This window comes from Anser anser, assembly GCF_964211835.1.
Source record: "Anser anser genome assembly, chromosome: W".
Taxonomy (NCBI): domain Eukaryota; kingdom Metazoa; phylum Chordata; class Aves; order Anseriformes; family Anatidae; genus Anser; species Anser anser.
The window spans coordinates 735,459-756,980 of record NC_139731.1 but is presented as its reverse complement, the minus strand read 5'-3'; the positions used below and the strand labels follow the sequence as shown (position 1 = coordinate 756,980).

The 21,522-nt window shown below is 43.1% G+C and overlaps 1 protein-coding gene across 5 annotated transcripts in view; it reads right to left on the bottom strand.

Moving 5' to 3' along the window:
• The window catches only part of LOC310888674 (uncharacterized protein), a 151,106-nt gene that overhangs the window by 117,492 nt on the left and 12,092 nt on the right, over positions 1-21,522 (bottom strand). Inside the window, exons 1-6 of one of the 5 annotated variants that reach the window (XM_083815617.1) lie at positions 20,573-20,921; positions 19,691-19,779; positions 18,937-19,362; positions 12,158-12,448; positions 11,525-11,839; positions 11,000-11,430 (exon numbers count right to left, since the gene is read on the bottom strand). In XM_083815617.1, coding sequence (XP_083671743.1) covers positions 12,250-12,448; positions 18,937-19,362; positions 19,691-19,779; positions 20,573-20,764 — 906 coding nt within the window. In that variant the 5' untranslated portion in view covers positions 20,765-20,921 and the 3' untranslated portion in view covers positions 11,000-11,430; positions 11,525-11,839; positions 12,158-12,249. Of the gene's footprint in view, positions 1-10,999; positions 11,431-11,524; positions 11,840-12,157; positions 12,449-18,936; positions 19,363-19,690; positions 19,780-20,572; positions 20,922-21,522 lie in introns of those variants that run through there. The other 4 variants (XM_083815618.1, XM_083815620.1, XM_083815616.1 and 1 more) reach the window with 4 other exon arrangements.

Genomic DNA, 21,522 nt, shown 5'->3' with positions numbered 1-21,522 from the left:
GGCTGAGGTTTGTTTTGTTTTGTTTTACATTCAGCATTTCCTTTTCTAGCTTCCATTCCCCTGTTGTTTTGCATGAGGAAAACATGCAGCTTTACAAAGTAGAACGGAAAGAGATGCTTTTCAGTCTAACTTTTCAGTTTTTTGTAGGAGTTTTAAATGTGGTAGGTGCAAAACAGCATAAGTACTGCTGCCAAAGTTATATTCAAACAAGTATTTCTTGGAGAAGCAGAAGAAGCCCAGGGAGAAATAAATTTACAAACATGCTCTTCATGCTCTCCTTTCCCAAGATTTCTCTGAGATATATCCCATAGTCTGTGGGTTTTGAGGTATGTGGTTCCCAGGAGTGAAAAGGAGGGCCAAACATCTCTCCTCGCGCATCTCAACGTGCCAGGGCTTTAGTGTACTGCCACTTATGGCTCCGCTTTTCACCTGGAAAAAGCGACCTCATGCTGTAAACTGAGGAGCCCTGCTATTGTTCTACATGTTGTTTTTTTTTTTTTTTTTTTCCCTGCTCATACAGGCTTAGAAATGTGCTGATGAAACAATAAAAAAGCCAGCTTGGTACATCTCCTTACAAAAAAAAATAAATACAAACTTGAGCTCCTGATTGGCTTCATGCTGAACTCTGTGCTGTTCTTGTCATAATCTTGGTCTCTCAGTAGATAATATGGTTTAATTACGAATAGAATCATGTGATGAAGAAGATCTCACACTGCAACAAATCCAACATCTCAAATGAAATTTTACATTTTCCGTGATTTTCTTTCTGAGCAGAAGTGTGTAGTATTAAATATATATATATATATCTGTGAGGAAGCCACGGTCGCAGTTACTCAGATATTTTAATAAGCACTTGCAGTAAGATAAATTGCTGCATCTTTTAGCATTATTTAATTGTAGGGTTAGAGACATGTTGATTCAACAGAGCTGTAAAGTTTCTAAGAGGTCACTTTGAAAAATACCAGCTAAATTACAGGCAAGACTGCACCCGTTCTTAAAAACAAACAACCCCCCCAATCATCTATTTTCCTCTTACAGATAACTGAAGTAATCCCCGAAGAACACAGTTCACTATCCAAAGGCAAGTTTTATTTTTAAACATTTTCTACATTTTATACCTAGCTGCAACTTAACAACCAGTTAACAGTCGGTGACAATCCTGTTCAGTGTTGAAAATGTCATTCTGGCATAGGAAACAAAGGACTTCATCTTGCTTTTCTTCTTGGATCTTCACGTTCCAGATACGTGAGAGAAAGAGCAGCGTTAAAGCAGTTAAATTCCTGCATTCCTAAGTGCTCTCTCTAGCCAGTTTCTGAACGCTTCTGTTCTGTGGCTAGGATTTGGTCAGCTTGACCACAAGATCACTAAAAAAGCAGGTAGCTTTGTCCTAATATTCTGTACAGTTGACCAATTTTAGCATAGAACTGAAATGCAGTCAGTTGAATGGGAGGGCTTTGGAAGCTGCCTTCTCCAGTCAGTCCAGCCCTGTAGTCAGAGAGCAGATCAAGCCGGGTGCAGGGTTGTGACTTCTCTCTTTAGAAAGAAAACCACTGAGCCAGACAGCTCCATGTTGAGTATCACAACAGGGAATGACATTTCTTCCCTTTGTCTTTCAGATGCAGAGCTTACTGATGGAAGCCTTCAATACTCAGACTAAACCTACCATCAAAACCGACGACCTTTTTACCATCCAAACCAACCATTTTTCCATCAAACCCAACAACTTGGGTTTTGAAATGAAACTGGTAAGCCACAAGCCTTTATTGAATCTATTTTGCAGTGAAAGGGTTTTCTCTGTAACCTGATCATTTAAACTGTTGTGCTTAAAAGAAGGTCACTTGCAAGAGCAGTTATAATCCATGCTATAAAATTGAATCATCCTCTAGAAAGAAAAAAACAGGAGCAATTATCTTGCATGTACTCCTGATAAAGGAGGAGCTACACAATGGTATATAGTTTCACACTTTATTTTTGAGAATGTCCAGGCTTAAGTAACAGCTCTTGATGATAAATGAAAAGATTAACACGCAGTGGATTTACACAGAACATTACATTTGTAACAATGATCGATACAGAGTATTTGTCATGCAAATCACCTGTGTGCACCGAGGAATACTTATTTCAATATATATCTGTACAGTATTTACATTTTATATTTAAACTCTAACTCGAAACATTTTCCAAGAAAATACAGAAATGAAACTGGTAAGCCACAAGTCTTAATCTGCAGCATTTGGTCTACAACAGACCTGGCTTTTCCAGCAAGCATATCTACATAGATATGTAACAAATCTTAAAAAATAGGCATTGTTTTTATCTATGAAGCATTATAAATGCTGCTTGGTTTATAAAGCTTCAGTTTTGTACCCGTTTAAAACTGTTCAAAATGTTAAGTGATTTAGAGCTTACTTTGTCAGAATATTTTAAAATTTAAGTCAGTCCAGGGGAGTTTAACTGTTATATACAGTTCTCTCCTAGATTGCACTGGCAACAGGGCAGCAATTTAATGCTAGAAATAATATACTTCCTGCTACAATCTCCTCAGTTACATGTTACTCTAAATAATTATTTCTGCAGGGTATAAGAACTTCAAATACAGCAAACGAACTCTCAAGGCATTTCCTTTGTGCTTACCGGTAGACACCGTCGCCTGGCTAGATAAACAGATTTTCTTGAAGGTGTTATTTCAGCATATAAGAATTGATTAAAAAAAAAAAAAGTGCTTCATGGCTTATTGGTTTTGTAATCTCACAGTTCTCCAGGAATACTTGATTTGCTGCATTTCACCATTACGCTCGTCAGTAGCACTGATTCTGGTTTATCACTATTTGCATTACAAATCTCCTTGTCCAAAGCCTAAACTGATGTATGCACTGCTTGAAAACAAAACGTGAAGTTGCAGAGCAGAAGACTCAAGTCATTAGGTTAGCAGCTGCGTAACCATACTGCTTTCCAAACATAAGATGTAGAGCTTACTGAGTTTCTATGAAGAGTTTAAATGGCTCCCATTAAGCAAAGATGTCCCCACACTGATACTTCCTCTTAAGCAAGGATTCTACCTCCTTTGGCTGAGGCTTGCTCCCTTACTCACATTCGAACATTCATCCAAGTAGCCTGCAATTCCACGTTCGTGGGGGAAAGTCTGTAGAATAGAAAAGGTTCCTCCAGTCTCTTCCTCTCAGCCTTTTTTTGAAGCATGCAATAAAGCAAAACTTTCACAGGCTGACCTTCCATGCAAAACAAGGCAACTTAGTAAGACAGGAACCGCAAAACTGATTGTTCTTTAAAGTTAAAATGAGATTTGAAATAGATCAAGTTAGCAAGTGTTGTTAAGTCCGTAAGTAAGTCTCTTTTTGCCAATGCAGCACAGTTCCCTATCATGTAGCCAGAGCTGCTTCTGTAGCTCCAAGAAGCAAAACTGCTTTGACAAAATACTGTGTCATGAAAGCATTCGTTGGCGCAGGAGGCACAGCTCAGGTTCAACAAGTTTGTGAAAAAATGAGTACTAACAGAAGCAGCAGCGTCCAAAGAAACACTTTATGTCCCCACTGCAAAATGAGGGGCTTTACCTTGAGTGTTATGCACGCTGTCAATAGAAAAGCACTGTAACAGAATCTGCCACGGCAGTTTGTATGTTACTGAAAGACCATCAGAGTGGGACTGCAGAAAGATCTTTCAGAAGTTCCAAAAAAACATGTGGGGGTGGGAGTTTAGCTGTGTTAGATAACACAATCTTAGATAAAGATTTTGGTCTTAACGTAAAAGTAAGGGCGTCTACTGATTTCTTCAACTCCAACAACTGAAGCACAAGTCTGAAAAATCGCCTTTAAGAATGCAATGAAAATATTTAACTCTTCTGTATGGTCATAGTTTGTTGTCAAGCAAAGGAATGAATGCTGATGCCTTAACTATCTAGGGCTGTAGCTTACAGAAAGACTACACCTTCCTGTTTTTTTCCCTTTAAAAACGTTAAATGCATGTGAAATTATTTGGGGGTGTTTTCACATGCAAAGCCTAATGCAACGCGTGCAAGCCCTGTCATCTTCTTCCTTTAGTAGTGTCGCATTAAGGGGTGTAGCTGATTGACCGTTACGGGTCCGGTCGGCTTCAGGGTACTGAACTATCACGGCCACGGATTCACCAACAACGCAGCACGCCCTCGCTCTAGTCGCGTTCAAGGAGAACTATCACGGCCAGGAACAATGCAGTTAAGTGCAGTTTATTACGGCAACAGATACACAGGTCCTTTGGATTGCCAGTGATAAATTCACTGTCTGCAAAAGCAAGCTAGCATGCATGAAATGCACAGGTACAAAGCCTAGGTATTAAGACGTTAAAAAGCATAAAGACACCAGAGATTTCTAAGTTTCCGTGGAGACGCCTGGTATAACCAAGCGTTCAGATCTTACCTCACAGCATCCCAATGGGCCATGGGGGGGGTGGGGGGGTGGGGGGGTGAGAGGCTCAGCCTGTCGACTGATGTCAGAAGGTATCCTTCGTGACAGTATCTTCCCCAACATTCCCTTTCTCTTAAGCCAATTTACATTATTTTCTATCTTTTAGGTGGAGCTTGAGTGACTCCAGTCATGCATATCTTGGTTGTGATTGGTAGAAATTATCTCGCTTGCGTTTAAAGGTACAGGCTCCGAGAAATTCAGAGGATGTGCTCAGTGAGGGGTAGTTGCACCTTGGAGGCAGGTAGCTTTTGGGATGGAGGTGTGCTTATAATGCCTAGTCACTTAAGGCAATTACTCCACAAGGAGTAACCTTACTCCTGTAACTTAACTACTGGAACTACTTTAAGCTTTAACTACAGCATATCTAAAACATAAGAAGGATGTTACTATGTAAAAAGCAGATGAAACCAGTCCTTAAATCTTACTGCTTATTGTGCGTGAGCAGACTGGCATGAGTTTTAGCTATACTGGCAAATATCAAAGCACACCCGTGTAGTCCCAAAGCTGGGAGAAAAACAAGGAAACCTTGAAGAAAATGGGGAGGCCTGTAGCTTGTGTAGTCTTTTAGCTGAGAAAATAAGGAAGGAGAGAGACAGGTAGCCTTGAGCTAGCAGAAGCAAGGAAGAGAAGGGATAAAAGGGAAAAAACAAGAAGGAGAAAACCAGCTCCAGACTGACCTATAGTAACCTTTTGCTCATTAAGGGTCATTAACACATTAGAAATCACACCTGTCAAAATGCTAATCTATGCTAATGTGGGATTCGGTGTGTGTCCCCCTCCTCCTGTACCCCCTCCCCCCCGGCGTTCCTCTGTAATGCGCAAGCTCAGTAGAGATAAGTTAGGTGAGCTGTAATAACCAGTCAAAAGGAGCCAAAGAGAGAGTTTTCACAAGTTTCCTGTGTATGAATGACGGTGATTCGAGTCAGAGGTGTGCTTGCTTTGCGAAAGATAGCCAAGTACCTGACTCTGCAGAGTTCTGTAATTAATTATGTAATTAAAAGACCTTCGTGTGCATTCCGACTCGGGGTGCTTATTGGCGCGGTGCACTGGGCACGAACCCGCGGACAACATCTGTACTCAGTGTGATGCCTACAGACAATCCTTTCCTGTTGGGACCTGCATATTTTTCTGTGCATTCAACACAAACCCTTTGGCACAACTAGTTCCCTACGTAGCTGCCAGTCCACCACTCAGTTGCACTTCTGAAGAGGAAAAGCTATTTCCATCTAACGTAGGAGCACATACTCTAAATGCAAGCTTCGCTCAGCTGGTCATTTACTGCAGGACAAGATTTGAAAACTGTTGTTGAGATTCTGTTGGGTTTTCTGCTTACAGAAAAATCAAGTGCTAGATCGCCCTCTACTCCACTTTGTAGTGCTGCATTTAATGGAGATTCAAATAATTTCATTTGCTCCTCCGTTTATGGACAATGAGCTGAAGGAACAGGTACAGCACATTAGCCTGGAATGCCTTCCCTCCCAACCAAAGTAAACTGGAGCTGTAACTAACACAAGCAGAAGCAAGGCTTCCACGTTTTCAGCTGAATAAAGTTCCAACAAAGTCATCCTCTGGGATTTGAAGCTTACTTCAAACTATAAAATTTACAGTTAACGTCTTCACTTAGTTTGTCCAATTTTTGCATTATCGCTCAGCTGTGTGCTCATTTATAAGTCGATGCATGTATACAAGCTGCTGATCAAGTCCTATGTCTTGTTTGCAATTCTTCGTTTCCTTGTTGCCAGCATATTGTAAAGCGGATCCCTGCTGCTACTTGCTCTAGAAGAAAAGGAATCATCGTTTTGGTTACCAAATACCCGCTTCTGAAAACCAGAAGTGTTTTGTTCTCTCTTCCCTTTGAATGACTCCACACCTCTCATCAGATAATGGATTGCTGACCTAGAATCAGAGAACATCCCAAGGTGGAAAGGACTCACAATAATCCCCGAGTCCAACTCCTGGCTCCACACAGGACCACCCCAAAAGCAGACCCTACGTCTGAGAGCATCGTTCAAACACTTCTTGACCCCCGTCAGGCTCGGTGCCATGACCACTGCCCTGGGCAGCTGTCCCAGTGCCCGAGCGCCCTCTCAGGGCAGCACCTGAGGCGCACGGGGCTCGGCGGGGCGGCCCGGGAGGGGAGGAGGACGGCGGGGCGAAGCGGCGGCTCCCTCAGAGCCGTCTCCCCGCCGCCTCGCCCGCACGTCGGGGCTTTTTCGTGTCGCGCCCTCGGGCTCTCGCCGCGGGCGACGTGCTGCTCCCCAGCGCGGACACCTTGCGCGCGGGGCCTGCCCGCGGCGGCGGCGGGAGGGAAACCCCAACCGCAAAGCCCTCCCGGCAGGGAGAGCTCGGGGTGAGGGCCGATCCGGCACCGACAGTAAAGACACGCCGGAGGAAACGCTCTGCTTGTAGCCGTGAGCACCGCGGCCAGGTTAAAAAGGCGTCACGCTGGAGCTCCGAGTTGGGCGGCGTTCCGAGGCCGTCGTGGCAGTTGTGGAGACGGCCTCGGCTGAGGTGGCGGCTGCTGTCGCTGCTGTCCCCTCTGTCCCCGCTGTTGCCGCTGTTCCCGGCGCCTGGAGACCCCCGGCAGCCCCCTGTGACAGGACCTGTGGCCCCGGGGAGCAGGACCTGTGGCCCCCTGTGCCCACCGCCTCGTCGGCCATCCCGGCAGCAATCCTGCCAGCACAGAATAGCTCACTGGCGTTACGTGCGTTTCAGGGTAAAGTGACGATTAACTTCTATTTCCTGGCTTGGGTGCTGCTTTATTCTTTAACGAAGCTTCAGGTTTAAAGGTTAAACTCAGTTATGTCAAGGTTAAACTCAGTTTCGTGAATGGCATCTTGGACAAAATCTTAAGCTGTGATTGACTCTCTGCTTAACAGAGGCCAAGCGTGTACCTACTGAGCAGCAGGTCATAAGTGATAAGCCCTCACAAATTAACTTGCTATCACAAAGTGACGCCCAGAAAAAGTGTATTCAAAAGCTAGGCTCATTATAGAATCACAACAAACCCATCATGACTGGTGCAGTAGACAGTGCGGTAGAAGGCGAGCCCTGGAAAGACAGAAGTAAAGTAGCAGCGAAATGCAGGTACCTTTGTGCACACGAAACAGAAAAGCGCAGGCAGTAAAGTAATAGTGTTCCATTGCTAACGCGAGCAACAATTATATATAAATCACAACCATTATCTATTAGATAATAGGTAATAATTAATAGATAATTGCAAAGCTCCAAAAATGCAATAAATAACTGATTCCCCTCAGAGAATGTCATTTACATTTTTATATTAAAAAGACTCCAGAGTTGTAATGGATTAAAATCCTACGAAAGTGAAAGAAATGGCATCAGCCACTAGTTCTGCAGAAGCTAAAAGTAATACTGATAGAGTTTGGATGGAAATTTTTACTTTGTGTGTTTAGTTTGGGGATTCCTTTTAAATCATTCATACCAGCAATTTAGTTCTTAAAGGCTGTTTCTTTGAGATTAAGTGACAGGACTTCTACTACTCAAGTACTACGCAAGTAAGTGTGCGTTTTATCCTGCCTCCGTTTTCTTCAAAACAAAAGTAGAAAATGCAGTTCTTACTTGTTGCACTGATAGAGAACGGGACTACTGTGAATAAAGACTTCCAAAGCGATTCCCCTAAGGCAACTGAAGTGACTGACGTTACAGAAATTAATTTTGATATATTTACAGTCGACAGAGAAATATGGGGAGCATTTTGTAATGCACAGATTCATCCGTGTCTTTTCTGTTTTGCGAAGAAAAGTGTTTGATTGTTGCTATTCACAGCTTCCATTATTCACAGGTTTTTGAATGCTAACATTGCTCAGGAAAAGATCTGATATTTGTAGGGGTACCGTCATTCCTAGTTATTTGTTTTTACATTGTCCTTGCATTTATTACCATATAATTTCAAGTCTAAGTTTGTGGTTTAAGTTATAATAAGGAAAAAAGCAGTAGTTGAGGTAATCAGGTTAAAGATTATAGATGGAGAGGAACTTGGCGTTAGATACTAAAAACAGGATGGCAGTTAGCCTTGCCTTAGAAAAATTAAAATGGTTGACTAAACTTTTTTTTCCCAAAACGTTGTGTTGACCAGCCAATTTGAATTTGGCGGTATTAAAGCTGTCTGCAATAAGTTTTTCTGTTTTGGATTGTAGCTAGTTCCTCTAGGTGCTCCCGCAGAATAGTATTTTTACTATACCTATATATACTTTACATATTTACCTATATATACCTAATGCCTTTCTTAGAAACAAACAAACAAAATCTCTTTTTAAATATAACTTTCTTGCAGTTGTTAATGATGGAATTGCTCCGCCACAAAGGATTCTTTTTCCACCTGAGAAGATACGTATGGATTGGCAAGAAACACAAAGTGTTGGAGTTGGCCTGTACAATCTTGGCAACACACGTTTTCTTAATGCTACTCTACAGTGTTTGACCTACACCCCCCCCCCACTTGCCAATTACATGCTTTCTCTTGAGCACAGCCAGTCATGTGAGTACTTTCTAACAGTATTTTAAATCTGTTGGATAGCTCTGAAGGTGAAAGAACAGCAGTGATTCTGTGAGACAAACTTACTTGCCTGATTTTACCTGTAGGAGCTGGCTTTGAGCATTGTATTAGCAGTGGGCTCAGAATAGCATATGGAGTGCGTTTAATGCACCATGTGTGTTTTTTGTTTGTTTTTTTAAAAGGATCTTTTCTTGCTTCATGGGAATAATGAAGTGCATTGGACAGTAATGCATTTAATGAACATTTGGCATTTGGGCTATTTGGGCTTCCTGCTGCTAGAAAGGCAATAAAATTTAGGATGTTGGCATCATAGGTCTTTAGTCTTCACAGCCTAGGTTCCATAATGCACTACAATAAATGGTCTGTTCGTTGTTGAACCAATTAAAAAAAACCAAAACCTAGAAAGCAATATGAGCTGTTATGAACATGACTAGATTTTTTTGTGGGACTGTATTAAAATCTAGACTGATTTTGTTCTAAATAAAATGTTGTACTATAAACTAAATGTTGTACTAAACGTGTATGCTTTTTAGGCTGGTATCTTTGTATCGATACCTAGAAATTTAACTGTTTTCTTCCTGTATATAGAAATTGTTTCAGTTAAGAATCCTGTTGAAAAAAGGAGGGCAGAAGTACTATTACATACATTACTTTAGTTTTTCCTTTCTCCCAAAGGACTCGTAGCTCTGTATCATGAAGCTCACCTGACAGCACTGTGCTGAAAATAACCCACATTCTCTTAATGCTGTATCATCAATGTCAAATATTCTTTCCTCATATATTTTGCAGCCTGTGGAGTTCACATTCCTGTCAGCCTTCACAAACGTGACATTGCAGTAGTCTTTTAGATTTCTCATCACAAAATGCACTTGAACACAGGCTTAATGGATATTTTTATTCTATAAAGTTGTGTGAAATAAAATGTTACGAGACTGTTGGGACAAGGAGAGTGGATACTGTATCTATAGTTTAAATATTACTTATATGTTTGTTTGTAGTTATGTCTGTTTCGCTGGACTGGGATGCTTTCTTCTTTCACTCTTCAGGTCGCGAACAAGATTTTTGCATGATGTGCACGATGGAGACTCCCATTAACCAGGCCCTGCGTTGCACTGTTGATGCCATCGAGCCTACGCGTGTTATCAATAACCTCAGTCGTAAGTGGCTTCAGATGTGTTTCTTTTTCAGTATCTTGTAATCTTCAAATAATTATTTGATGTGTATAAATGGTTTTAACACTATAAAGAAGAGAGATTTTAGAAATACGAGAATTATTTCATTTTTAAATGAGGTAAATACTATCATCTTCTTATTTAGGAATAGGACAACATTTCCGTTTTGGCAGTCAAGGAGACGCACACGAGTTCTTGCGCTATACTGTCGATGCTATGCAGGAAGCGTGCTTGAATGGAAGCACCAAGTCAGCATAAACAAATTCACTTTTATACGTTCTCTAGCACCTTGTAGTCCTTTATTTACTATCAAAACTGAAAGTCTACGTCATCCTTGGTTTTCATAAAACTCTTTGAAGAGTTAACTGTGTGCCTTAAATCTTCTGAGGTCTGATTATAATTTATTTCCAGATTGGACAGATCTTCTCAAGCTACCACCATCATTCATCAAATATTTGGAGGATTTCTAAGATCAAGAGGTACTTTTAAAAATATTCCTGTCCTTAGAACTGATCTGTGTCTTTTGTCGGTAGTAAAGCAGTCTGCAGTTTGTCTAATGTAGTATCTATCGACAACTTGAATTTGGACAGTTAGTCTCCTCCACATATTGTTAAGCATTTATATTTTGCTTCCAGTGAAGTGCTTGAATTGCAAAGCAGTTTCGGATACGTATGAGGCATTTCTTGATATCACTTTGGATATAAAGGTAGGATGTTTTGTAAATATAATTCATGATGTTTAAGTACATGTATAACTTTCTAAATTAAACTTGTTTAACTTAAAAAAACCAAACCACACACAATGTTAAAATATAAGAGCTTGGTGGTGGTTAGAAAGTGGATTGGACTTTGTCCTTCTGTGGAACCCCTGTAAATAGTCTCCACGTAAGGAGACAGCTCCACGTAAGGACACAGTTCAAGAGCTGTGCAAGACGCTGCTTAGTGAGCCAGCACAGGCTGCTAACATTAATTACCACAGAGCCAGCTCACATTCTCAACTCACAGGAACCTGCTGCTGCCTTCCACTCCAAATCATTCTCCATAGCTCCTTGCTTCAGCTCACCACTACTACAAAATGAAGCAAAAACAACAAATCTGCGTCTCCTTATTTCTAAATGAAGTTAAAAGATAACATGCTCTAAGTCATGCAATACATAAAACTAATATCTAGTATTAAGACATAATTAGTAATAATCTTATTCGCTACATTTGTAGCAATTCTCTCCATCCGGCTCTTCAGGTTTCACAAATAGTTCTAGAGCTCTGGTAACAGATGAAACCGCCTAGAGGAGCGAGAGAGAAGAGCGTAAAGTCACTGTAAATTCAAAATTCCAGAGACGCACTAGGAGTTTATAAGAGAATCTGACTAATACATACGTAAGCGATCTACTATGAGCACTGTGAAGAAGGAGGCAGGAAGAGCATGCTCAGCGTTTACCTCACCTGGAAGTCATTTTACTTTGAAACAAATCATTTTCCAGTAACGCAGACAGCATCTATAGTGTGCTTTGTCATCAATACTGGGAACAAATCCAGCAGTCTAACAATTAGATGTATATTGAGGTAGAACAACAAAGAAGTATGACAGTATCATAATTTGTGCAGACATAAAATTCTTTCAGCTTAAACCCAATGCAAATTTGGAGACTCTTTACATGGCTTCCATCAGCGCATTCCTCTATATTCTTAAACCTATAATAGCAGGGAAAAGAAAAAGACAAAAAAAAACCACCAAAAAGTAGGAAAAAAGCTGGATTTTTACGTTACATATTTTTACATATTACATATTTTACATATCCCTCCACATGCTGTTCTGAATAATAGCCAAAATATTCATAGCCACTGTATTTGTTCTCCCCACATAGCTGAAAAAACAACACTTGAAACATATTTTTCAAAACATATTTTAATATCCAGCAGACTGTTCAGTCATCAAGCATTTAAAGACTGTTTTCAATAATCTCTAGATTAATCTAAAAGGAATCCCATAAACATGCTGCAGCCGCTTACCTTTAATATACTCGCTGGATGCGATGGAGCTGTATTTCTTGCTTTCACCTGCACTGGAAGGCTTCCCTTCCTTGTGAGGTAGTTTACTGCCCTCACTTCTGCATTGCTCTCATAAAGAGCCATCTGGAGGATGGGATTCTTCCTTCTTCTCCCGGGTTTTCTTCTGGAAACGAGGATCTAAGTATTCCAAGAAGCCTTTCACTTTCCTGATGTTTCTCCTTTTTCCTCTTTTTGTTACGCTTGCGACTGGCATTGTCAAAGTGGAGCGCAGAGAAATACAAATCATCAAGTCTGAAAGAAACATGCAAGTTAAAAAGAGAAAAAAAGATGTGGCACTTGTTGCATATAGGAAACTTTATTTATTTTACCACAGGGGATGATTTGCCGCATGTCAGCGATTTTGTGGTACTTTGTGCACATGTAACTTCCTTTAGATGCAGCAAACTTAAGCCCTCAGATTGAAGGACCATAGGTCCTGGTTGGTACACAGATCATTAACAATGGTTAGCTCTGGAATATATGCAAGTAAAAAAAAAAGTTTTAACCTAATCCAGAATGGTGTGCAGATGTGATTCGAACTACGTGGTCCAAAGCTAGTGCTCTGACACAATTCAGCAATATCTTTCCTGTCTTCACTGATCAACCTAATGATCCCCAGTCATGATCCCCAGCCAGATTATGCTATCTAAATAACTTAGAAACTATGAAAAAACCCAAAACGAAACATGAGAAGCACCCAGAAAAGAATTAGGAAAAAAACTGCTGATTATGCTGGAATCCCTGCTTACTTGGATTCCTTCTCTCCCTGTTTATCTTCAGACTTCTTTTTCTTCTAGAACTTCTTATATTTTTTCATGTTTTCACCACCTAAAAGCTCCTTTTCTACCTTTCTGTGTTTCCTTTCTATTTCACTTTCACTACCTTCTGCATGAGTATATTGTCTTTTTCTGTTTCCTTCTTTTGCCTTTTGGATAGCCACCGGTGTCCCGGGACACTGCACAAACTAAAAACACGTTTCTGCCTCCCTCCACCTCCTGCTCTGAGAAAAAAGGGGTGGGGGCGACGGGGGAACAGCCAATGTTTCTCCGGACTCACTGCACTGCATCCCCAGTGGTGCCAGTGCACTCTTTGGACTCACTGCACTGAATCCCCATTGGTGCCAGTGCACTCTATGGAGCCACTGCAGTGCATCCCCAGTGGTGCCAGTGCACTCTTTGGACTCACTGCACTGCATCCCCAGTGGTGCCAGTGCACTCTCTGGAGTCACTGCAGTGCATCCCCAGTGGTGCCAGTGCACTCTCTGGACTCACTGCACTGCATCCCCAGTGGTGCCAGTGCACTCTCTGGAATCACTGTAGTGCATCCCCAGTGGTGCCAGTGCACTCTCTGGAGTCACTGCAGTGCATCCCCAGTGGTGCCAGTGCACTCTCTGGACTCACTGCACTGCATCCCCAGTGGTGCCAGTGCACTCTCTGGAGTCACTGCAGTGCATCCCCAGTGGTGCCAGTGCACTCTCTGGACTCACTGCACTGCATCCCCAGTGGTGCCAGTGCACTCTCTGGACTCACTGCAGTGCATCCCCAGTGGTGCCAGTGCACTCTCTGGACTCACTGCAGTGCATCCCCAGTGGTGCCAGTGCACTCTTTGGAGTCACTGTACTGCATCCCCAGTGGTGCCAGTGCACTCTCTGGACTCACTGCAGTGCATCCCCAGTGGTGCCAGTGCACTCTCTGGACTCACTGCAGTGCATCCCCAGTGGTGCCAGTGCACTCTCTGGACTCACTGCACTGCATCGCCAGTGGTGCCAGTGCACTCTCTGGAATCACTGCAGTGCATCCCCAGTGGTGCCAGTGCACTCTCTGGACTCACTGCAGTGCATCCCCAGTGGTGCCAGTGCACTCTCTGGAGTCACTGCAGTGCATCCCCAGTGGTGCCAGTGCACTCTCTGGACTCACTGCACTGCTCCAGCAGCGGCAGCCGCTCCCACTACTGCGTCTGGGTCAGAGAAACGAGCTGTAGCAGTGCAAGTTGACCCCGCAGAGGGCATTCCAACCCCTGTGGCAGACCCTGCGTCTGGGTCAGAGAAATGAGCTGTAGCAGTGCAAGTTGACCCCGCAGAGGGCATTCCAACCCCTGTGGCAGACCCTGCGTCTGGGTCAGAGAAATGAGCTGTAGCAGTGCAAGTTGACCCCGCAGAGGGCATTCCAACCCCTGTGGCAGACCCTGCGTCTGGGTCAGAGAAACGAGCTGTAGCAGTGCAAGTTGACCCTGTAGACAAGGTGAAGAAATGGTATAGAGGCTCAGGTCGTTTAGAATGCAAACAGTCTTCTGCTAAGTCTGGGCATAGTGAAGACGAGGCTGGGCCATCAAAGGTGCAGGAGACTGAAGAGGAGGATGGGGATGTCGAAAAATCAACAGTAACTACCCGGACTCTATACCAGCGTGAGCTACGAGATGTGCGAAAAGATTTTGGTTTCTGTATAGGTGAGCAGCTTGTCACCTGGCTGCTCCGGTGCTGGGACACTGGAGCCGATTATGTGGAATTAGAGGGCAAGGAAGCCAGGCGGCTGGGATCCCTTGCTAGGGACGCATGCATTGACAAAGCAATTGGAGATGGAGCACGATCTCGCAGTCTCTGGAGGCGTCTCCTGTCAGCTGTGCAGGAAAGGTATCCCTTCAAGGAAGAACTTGTATGTCTACCAGGCAAATGGACCACCATGGAGAAGGGAATTCAGTACCTGAGGGAATTGGCCGTACGGGAAGTAATTTATAAGGCCCTAGACGACGCACAAACATCTGCAGATCCAGATGCAGTCCAGTGTACACCACCTATGTGGTGGAAGTTTGTACGGAGTGCACCATCATCATATGCCAGCTCATTGGCAATAATAGCCTGGAAAGCGGAGGAGAATCCCCCAGTGAATGAAGTGGCTAAATTACTCCGGCAGTACGAAGGAAATCTCTCCTCTTCCCTACAGGCCTGTGTCTCGGCTGTGGAGAAACTCTCTGAAGAAGTCCACCAACTTAAAGAGAATTTATCTTCCCCTCCACCTGAACGAACCAGTGTCCACCAGCTTAAAGAGAATTCTTTGGAGAAACTTTCTGAAAAGATCCACCAACTTGAAGAGAGATTATTTTCCTCCCCACCTGTACAAACCAGTGTCTCAGCTATTAGGGGTAAACGTTCATCTATGCAAGGAAGACAATATGGTGGGCACACACACCGCGCCACCCTGTGGTTTTACCTACATGACCATGGAGAGGACATGAGAAAATGGGATGGAAAATCTACTGCGACCCTAGAGGCACGGGTACGTGAATTGCAAAGGAAAACAATTGGGAAAAAGGAATTCTCTGAAAAGTTTGCTGCTCCAACTTCCAGCAGGCAGTCCTTTAGACACAGAAACGAAGATTCTGACCAGGACTAGAAGGGCCCTGCCTCCAGCCAGGGGGAGGAAAGGGACAATCGAGTTTATTGGACTGTGTGGATTCGATGGCCTGGCACGTCAGACGCACAGAAGTATAAGGCTTTGGTAGACACCGGTGCACAATGTACTCTAATGCCATCAAGCTATACAGGGCCAGAGCTCATCTGTATTTATGGCGTGACGGGGGGATCCCAGCAGTTAACTGTATTGGAGGCTGAAGTGAGTCTAACCGGCAATGAGTGGCAAAAGCACCGTATTGTGACTGGCCCGGATGCTCCGTGCATCCTTGGCATAGACTATCTTAGAAGAGGATATTTCAAGGACCCAAAAGGGTTCCGCTGGGCTTTTGGCATAGCTGCCTTGGAGACAGAGGACATTAAACAGTTGTCTACCTTGCCTGGTCTCTCAGAGGACCCTTCTGTTGTGGGGTTGCTGAGGGTTGAAGAACAGCAAGTGCCGATCGCTACCACAACTGTGCACCGGCGGCAATATCGCACCAACCGAGACTCCCTGAGTCCCATCCATAAGCTAATTCGTCAACTGGAGAGCCAAGGAGTGATCAGCAAGACTCATTCACCTTTTAATAGTCCCATATGGCCAGTGCGAAAGTCTAACGGTGAGTGGAGACTAACAGTGGACTACCGTGGCCTGAACGAAGTCACGCCACTGCTGAGTGCTGCAGTGCCAGACATGCTAGAACTCCAGTATGAACTGGAATCAAAGGCAGCCAAGTGGTATGCCACAATTGATATCGCTAATGCATTTTTCTCCATCCCTCTAGCAGCACAGTGCAGGCCACAGTTTGCTTTCACTTGGAGGGGAGTCCAATATACTTGGAATCGGCTGCCCCAGGGGTGGAAACACAGCCCTACCATTTGCCATGGACTGATCCAGTCTGCGCTGGAGCAGGGGGAAGCTCCTGAACACCTGCAGTACATCGATGACATCATTGTGTGGGGTGACACTGCAGAAGAACTTTTCGAGAAAGGGAAGAAAATAGTCCAAATCCTTCTGAAGGCCGGTTTTGCCATAAAACAGAATAAAGTTAAAGGACCTGCACGAGAGATCCAGTTTTTAGGAATAAAATGGCAAGATGGACGTCGTCAAATCCCAATGGATGTGATCAACAAGATAACAGCTATGTCTCCACCAACTAGCAAAAAAGAAACACAAACTTTCCTAGGTGTCGTGGGGTTTTGGAGAATGCATATTCCAAATTACAGTCTGATTGTAAACCTGCTCTACCAAGTAACCCGTAAGAAGAATGCTTTTGAATGGGGCCCTGAGCAACGACAAGCCTTTGAACAAATTAAGCAGGAAATAGTTCATGCAGTAGCCCTCGGGCCAGTCCGAACAGGACCAGATGTAAAGAATGTGCTCTACACCGCAGCCGGGGAGAATGGTCCCACCTGGAGCCTCTGGCAGAAAGAACCTGGGGAAACTCGAGATCGACCCCTAGGGTTTTGAAGTCGGGGATACAGAGGATCTGAAGCCCGCTATACTCCAACCGAAAAGGAGATATTGGCAGCATATGAAGGAGTTCGATCTTCTTCGGAAGTGGTCGGTACTGAAGCGCAGCTCCTCCTGGCACCCCGACTGCCGGTACTAGGCTGGATGTTCAAAGGAAGGGTCCCCTCTACACATCATGCAACTGATGCTACATGGAGCAAGTGGGTTGCACTGATTACTCAGCGGGCTCGAATAGGAAACCCCAGTCGCCCAGGAATCTTGGAGGTGATTATGGACTGGCCAGAAGGCAAATACTTTGGGATATCATCAGAGGAGGAGGTGGTTCGTGCTGAAGAAGCCCCACTGTACAACAAGCTACCGGAAAATGAGAAGAAATATGCCTTGTTCACTGACGGGTCCTGTCGTATTGTGGGAAAGCATCGGAGATGGAAAGCTGCTGTATGGAGTCCTACACGACGAGTTGCAGAAGCTGCTGAGGGAGAAGGTGAATCGAGTCAGTTTGCAGAAGTGAAAGCCATTCAGCTGGCTTTAGATATTGCTGAACGAGAAAAGTGGCCAGTTCTCTATCTCTATACTGATTCATGGATGGTAGCAAATGCCCTGTGGGGGTGGTTACAGCAATGGAAGCAGAACAACTGGCAGCGCAGGGGCAAGCCCATCTGGGCTGGGGCATTGTGGCAAGATATTGCTGAAAGAAATAGTCTGAAAGAAACATGCAAGTTAAAAAGAGAAAAAAAGATGTGGCACTTGTTGCATATAGGAAACTATTTATTTTACCACAGGGGATGATTTGCCGCATGTCAGCGATTTTGTGGTACTTTGTGCACATGTAACTTCCTTTAGATGCAGCAAACTTAAGCCCTCAGATTGAAGGACCATAGGTCCTGGTTGGTACACAGATCATTAACAATGGTTAGCTCTGGAATATATGCAAGTAAAAAAAAAAAAAAAAGTTTTAACCTAATCCAGAATGGTGTGCAGATGTGATTCGAACTACGTGGTCCAAAGCTAGTGCTCTGACACAATTCAGCAATATCTTTCCTGTCTTCACTGATCAATCTTCAATGATCCCCAGTCATGATCCCCAGCCAGATTATGCTATCTAAATAACTTAGAAACTATGAAAAAAACCCAAAACGAAACATGAGAAGCACCCGGAAAAGAATTAGGAAAAAAACTGCTGAGTATGCTGGAATCCCTGCTTACTTGGATTCCTTCTCTCCCTGTTTATCTTCAGACTTCTTTTTCTTCTAGAACTTCTTATATTTTTTCATGTTTTCACCACCTAAAAGCTCCTTTTCTACCTTTCTGCGTTTCCTTTCTATTTCACTTTCACTACCTTCTGCATGAGTATATTGTCTTTTTCTGTTTCCTTCTTTTGCCATTTTCTGGCGACAGTTCTCCAAATGAGCTGACACAGGTGGAAGTGCATGTCTCTCACGCGAATGTTTTCCAGAATGTTGCTGAGCTACTGAGCAACGATGTGAGTCTGCTCTGGGTGTGCTAAAGTGATGTACATCTTCCTCTCTCAAGAGGGAACCGTGAGGCCATCTGCTTTTGTAATGATAATGCTTATGTGACCTGCTGGAGTAAGTCTGAGTCAATTTGTCAAAGTCTTTATCACCGTGAGAGAACTTTCTCTCTCTACTGTCTCCTGCTGCATGAGGTGAATAGCAATCCTTGTAATATCTACATTTTTCCCATTTCCGTGGTTCATCTTGATAGTATCTTTCTCTGCTCCAACTTCTTTCCCCTTTGGAATGGTAATATCTAGTGCTATCTTGTTCTGATCTTCCTCTGCTTCGAGATCTGTACTTTGAATATTTTACTGGTCTTCTGCCATTATCAGGGCTGTTCCTTTCACTATGGAAAGATCTGTACCTGCTTCCCTCCCAATACTCCTGCTTGTGACGCTTTTGCTTAACAACTTCCACACTCCGAGAGCACCTTCTCTTGCTGGAATGACCATCTTTTTGACTCTCCTTCTCTTCAGTAGGAGAATGTTCCCTCTTTCTCGGGTAATGCTCTTTGTCAGTTTTTTTAGTCTCGTCCTTTGTATCTTGGCATCTACCTGTAATAGCTAAGGAGGAAAGGTTTTTAGAACTACATTCAGTGTCAGACTTTAGAGAGGAAGTTTGCCGCAATTTCTCACCAGTCTCAGAAGACTCTTTGATGTAGAAAACGTTTTCTTTTGAAATCAGTTCATGTTCATTTGATCTTCTTGGTTTCTCCTTGTCTCCACGGTCATCACATTGGTACTGTTCAAGGTATTCATCATTCTCAGTAGATTTCGGAGGTCCCGGGACACTGCACAAAATAAAAACACGTTTCCGTCTCCCTCCACCTGCTGCTCTGAGAAAAAAGGGGTGGGGGCGACGGGGGAACAGCCAATGTTTCTCCAGATAACGGAGAAAAATGGAAAAACATTCTATGAAGAAACACAAGTTCTCCGTGAGGCACCAACCTGCATCAGAGTGATATGCACAGTGCTGATCATTAGTTCTGTTCGTAACACTGGCCATACAGTACGGAATTCTACTGATTTAAATCCTTCCATTAAATAGTATTAGTAGACAGATAGAACTGCAACGAACTTCCATAAAATCTTGTCGTAATCAGACTGTGCTCATTTTACCTTATTTCCTCTGACAAGCTGTTCAACTGGCTGGCTGTGAGGGATTCCATGATGACTTCTCGAGGGACTGGAGGCATAGCTCCAGGCATCTGCAATTAAAACGCACAAGTCAGCAGACAGAAAAAATACTATTTGTACTGAGGACTAGTCTTGTCAGAATTTCTACATTAAATGCTAAGCAAGACCGCTTTGGGTTGTATGCATTATCTACACTTCAAAGATAACCCCAACTCACCTCCCAAAATCTACTTTATGAAACTTAAGAATTTTGATCTCAGCTCAGCTTAAGCTGACAAGTTCTAATGTCAGCTCAGCTCTGCAAATTCTAATGGGATAATATCACAAAGTGTTACGATCAAATTTGTGCTGTGTTTTCTCAGCATTTCACCTGAATTAGGAACATGATAAACACTCCCGAATATATCATAGGTGAGAAATTCTCGATGGAGCAAACTACTATGTTTCAAGCAATCCATTTGTTTTAGAAAAGAACATCTCAGAAGCTTTAACAGGTTCAACTTGGCAAGTGGAATCATCAAGTTTCAGTCCGTTTTCTTCAGATTCATTAATTAAACTAATAGCACCGTTCAGTGGAACAGTTTTTGGCAGCTCATGCTGGGATCTTCCTTCATCAGCATTCTGACAGGAAGAATGGGAATTCTGCAATGTACGGACTACCTTTCCAACCAAAATTCCACATTGCATTGCAATTCCTTTTAAATAAGCCCTTTGACTCCTCCTCAGATTTTCCTGAAGATTCTGCACCGTAAGGGACTGTGTTATCAGAGCTGAGTTTAGGATTTCCATTCACTGTTGGCTCCACAAAAATTTCAGCAGAAACTCTTTTTTTTTTTTTTTTTGTATTTGCTTCATTTGCTTTACCGACTTTGTGATTGTGGATGAAGGAACAGCCTTGTAGAGATCTTCATCCTCCACAGCACTGCTAAGACAGTCAGGCTGTGACACAGTCTGACGAGCAGGCAATTCATTGTGAATACTGATGGTGATCTTCTGGTTTTTTGACGTATCAGTAATTGAAGGCCTGGTAATCGCCTGTTTTTGAACACAGGCCATTGGTGGTGCTGAAGATGGCCTTTTTAGGGTGACACCAGTGGTATTTGCATCCTCTTTTATGGATCCATTTCCATTTAAACGACTTGAATTCTGTATTTAAAAAGAAGAAATTGCAAGATGGATTAATGCAAACACTGCATTTAACATTTTTAAACATGTCATTCTCCTACTAAGTATTTCTACAAATGGTCTTAACACCTAAAAAGCAAAACACACTGCCCTTTAAAGATAAATGCAAGTCCCATAAGTGTATTTAATTCCTGCTTTTGGTTTACTGCATATTGATATCAAATTAACATCATTTTTGAAAACCATCCAAACAACTTAACATTACCTAAAGCTATTCCCAAATATATTGCTTTTCCCCTTTAAACATACCCCAAAAAGCCTGGAATAATTGTTCTGGTGCTCAGGAATAAGACAATTTGGTTTCCCTGTCTTAGCTAAAATGACGTCGATAGGAAAAACAAGTCCTCTTTTAAATGATTCGAGGATTACTACACTCTACTTAAATTGTCAAAGAGTGTAGCTCTCTGTGCTTTACAAAGCTGTCTAGGAGGTATAAATAATGGAGTCGCATGGCTGCGCAATTTAGCAGTAACCACTGTTTGAATGACTCTGGCCGTATCATGAGGGCTGTGAAGGAAGCTGCAGCGTGGGAAGGAAAACAAAACGAAGATGCCAAAAACCAAACAAAAAACCCCACACCAAATCCCAAACCCACTATCTGTTTGGTGCCATTATCTGCCCTCCCGCTT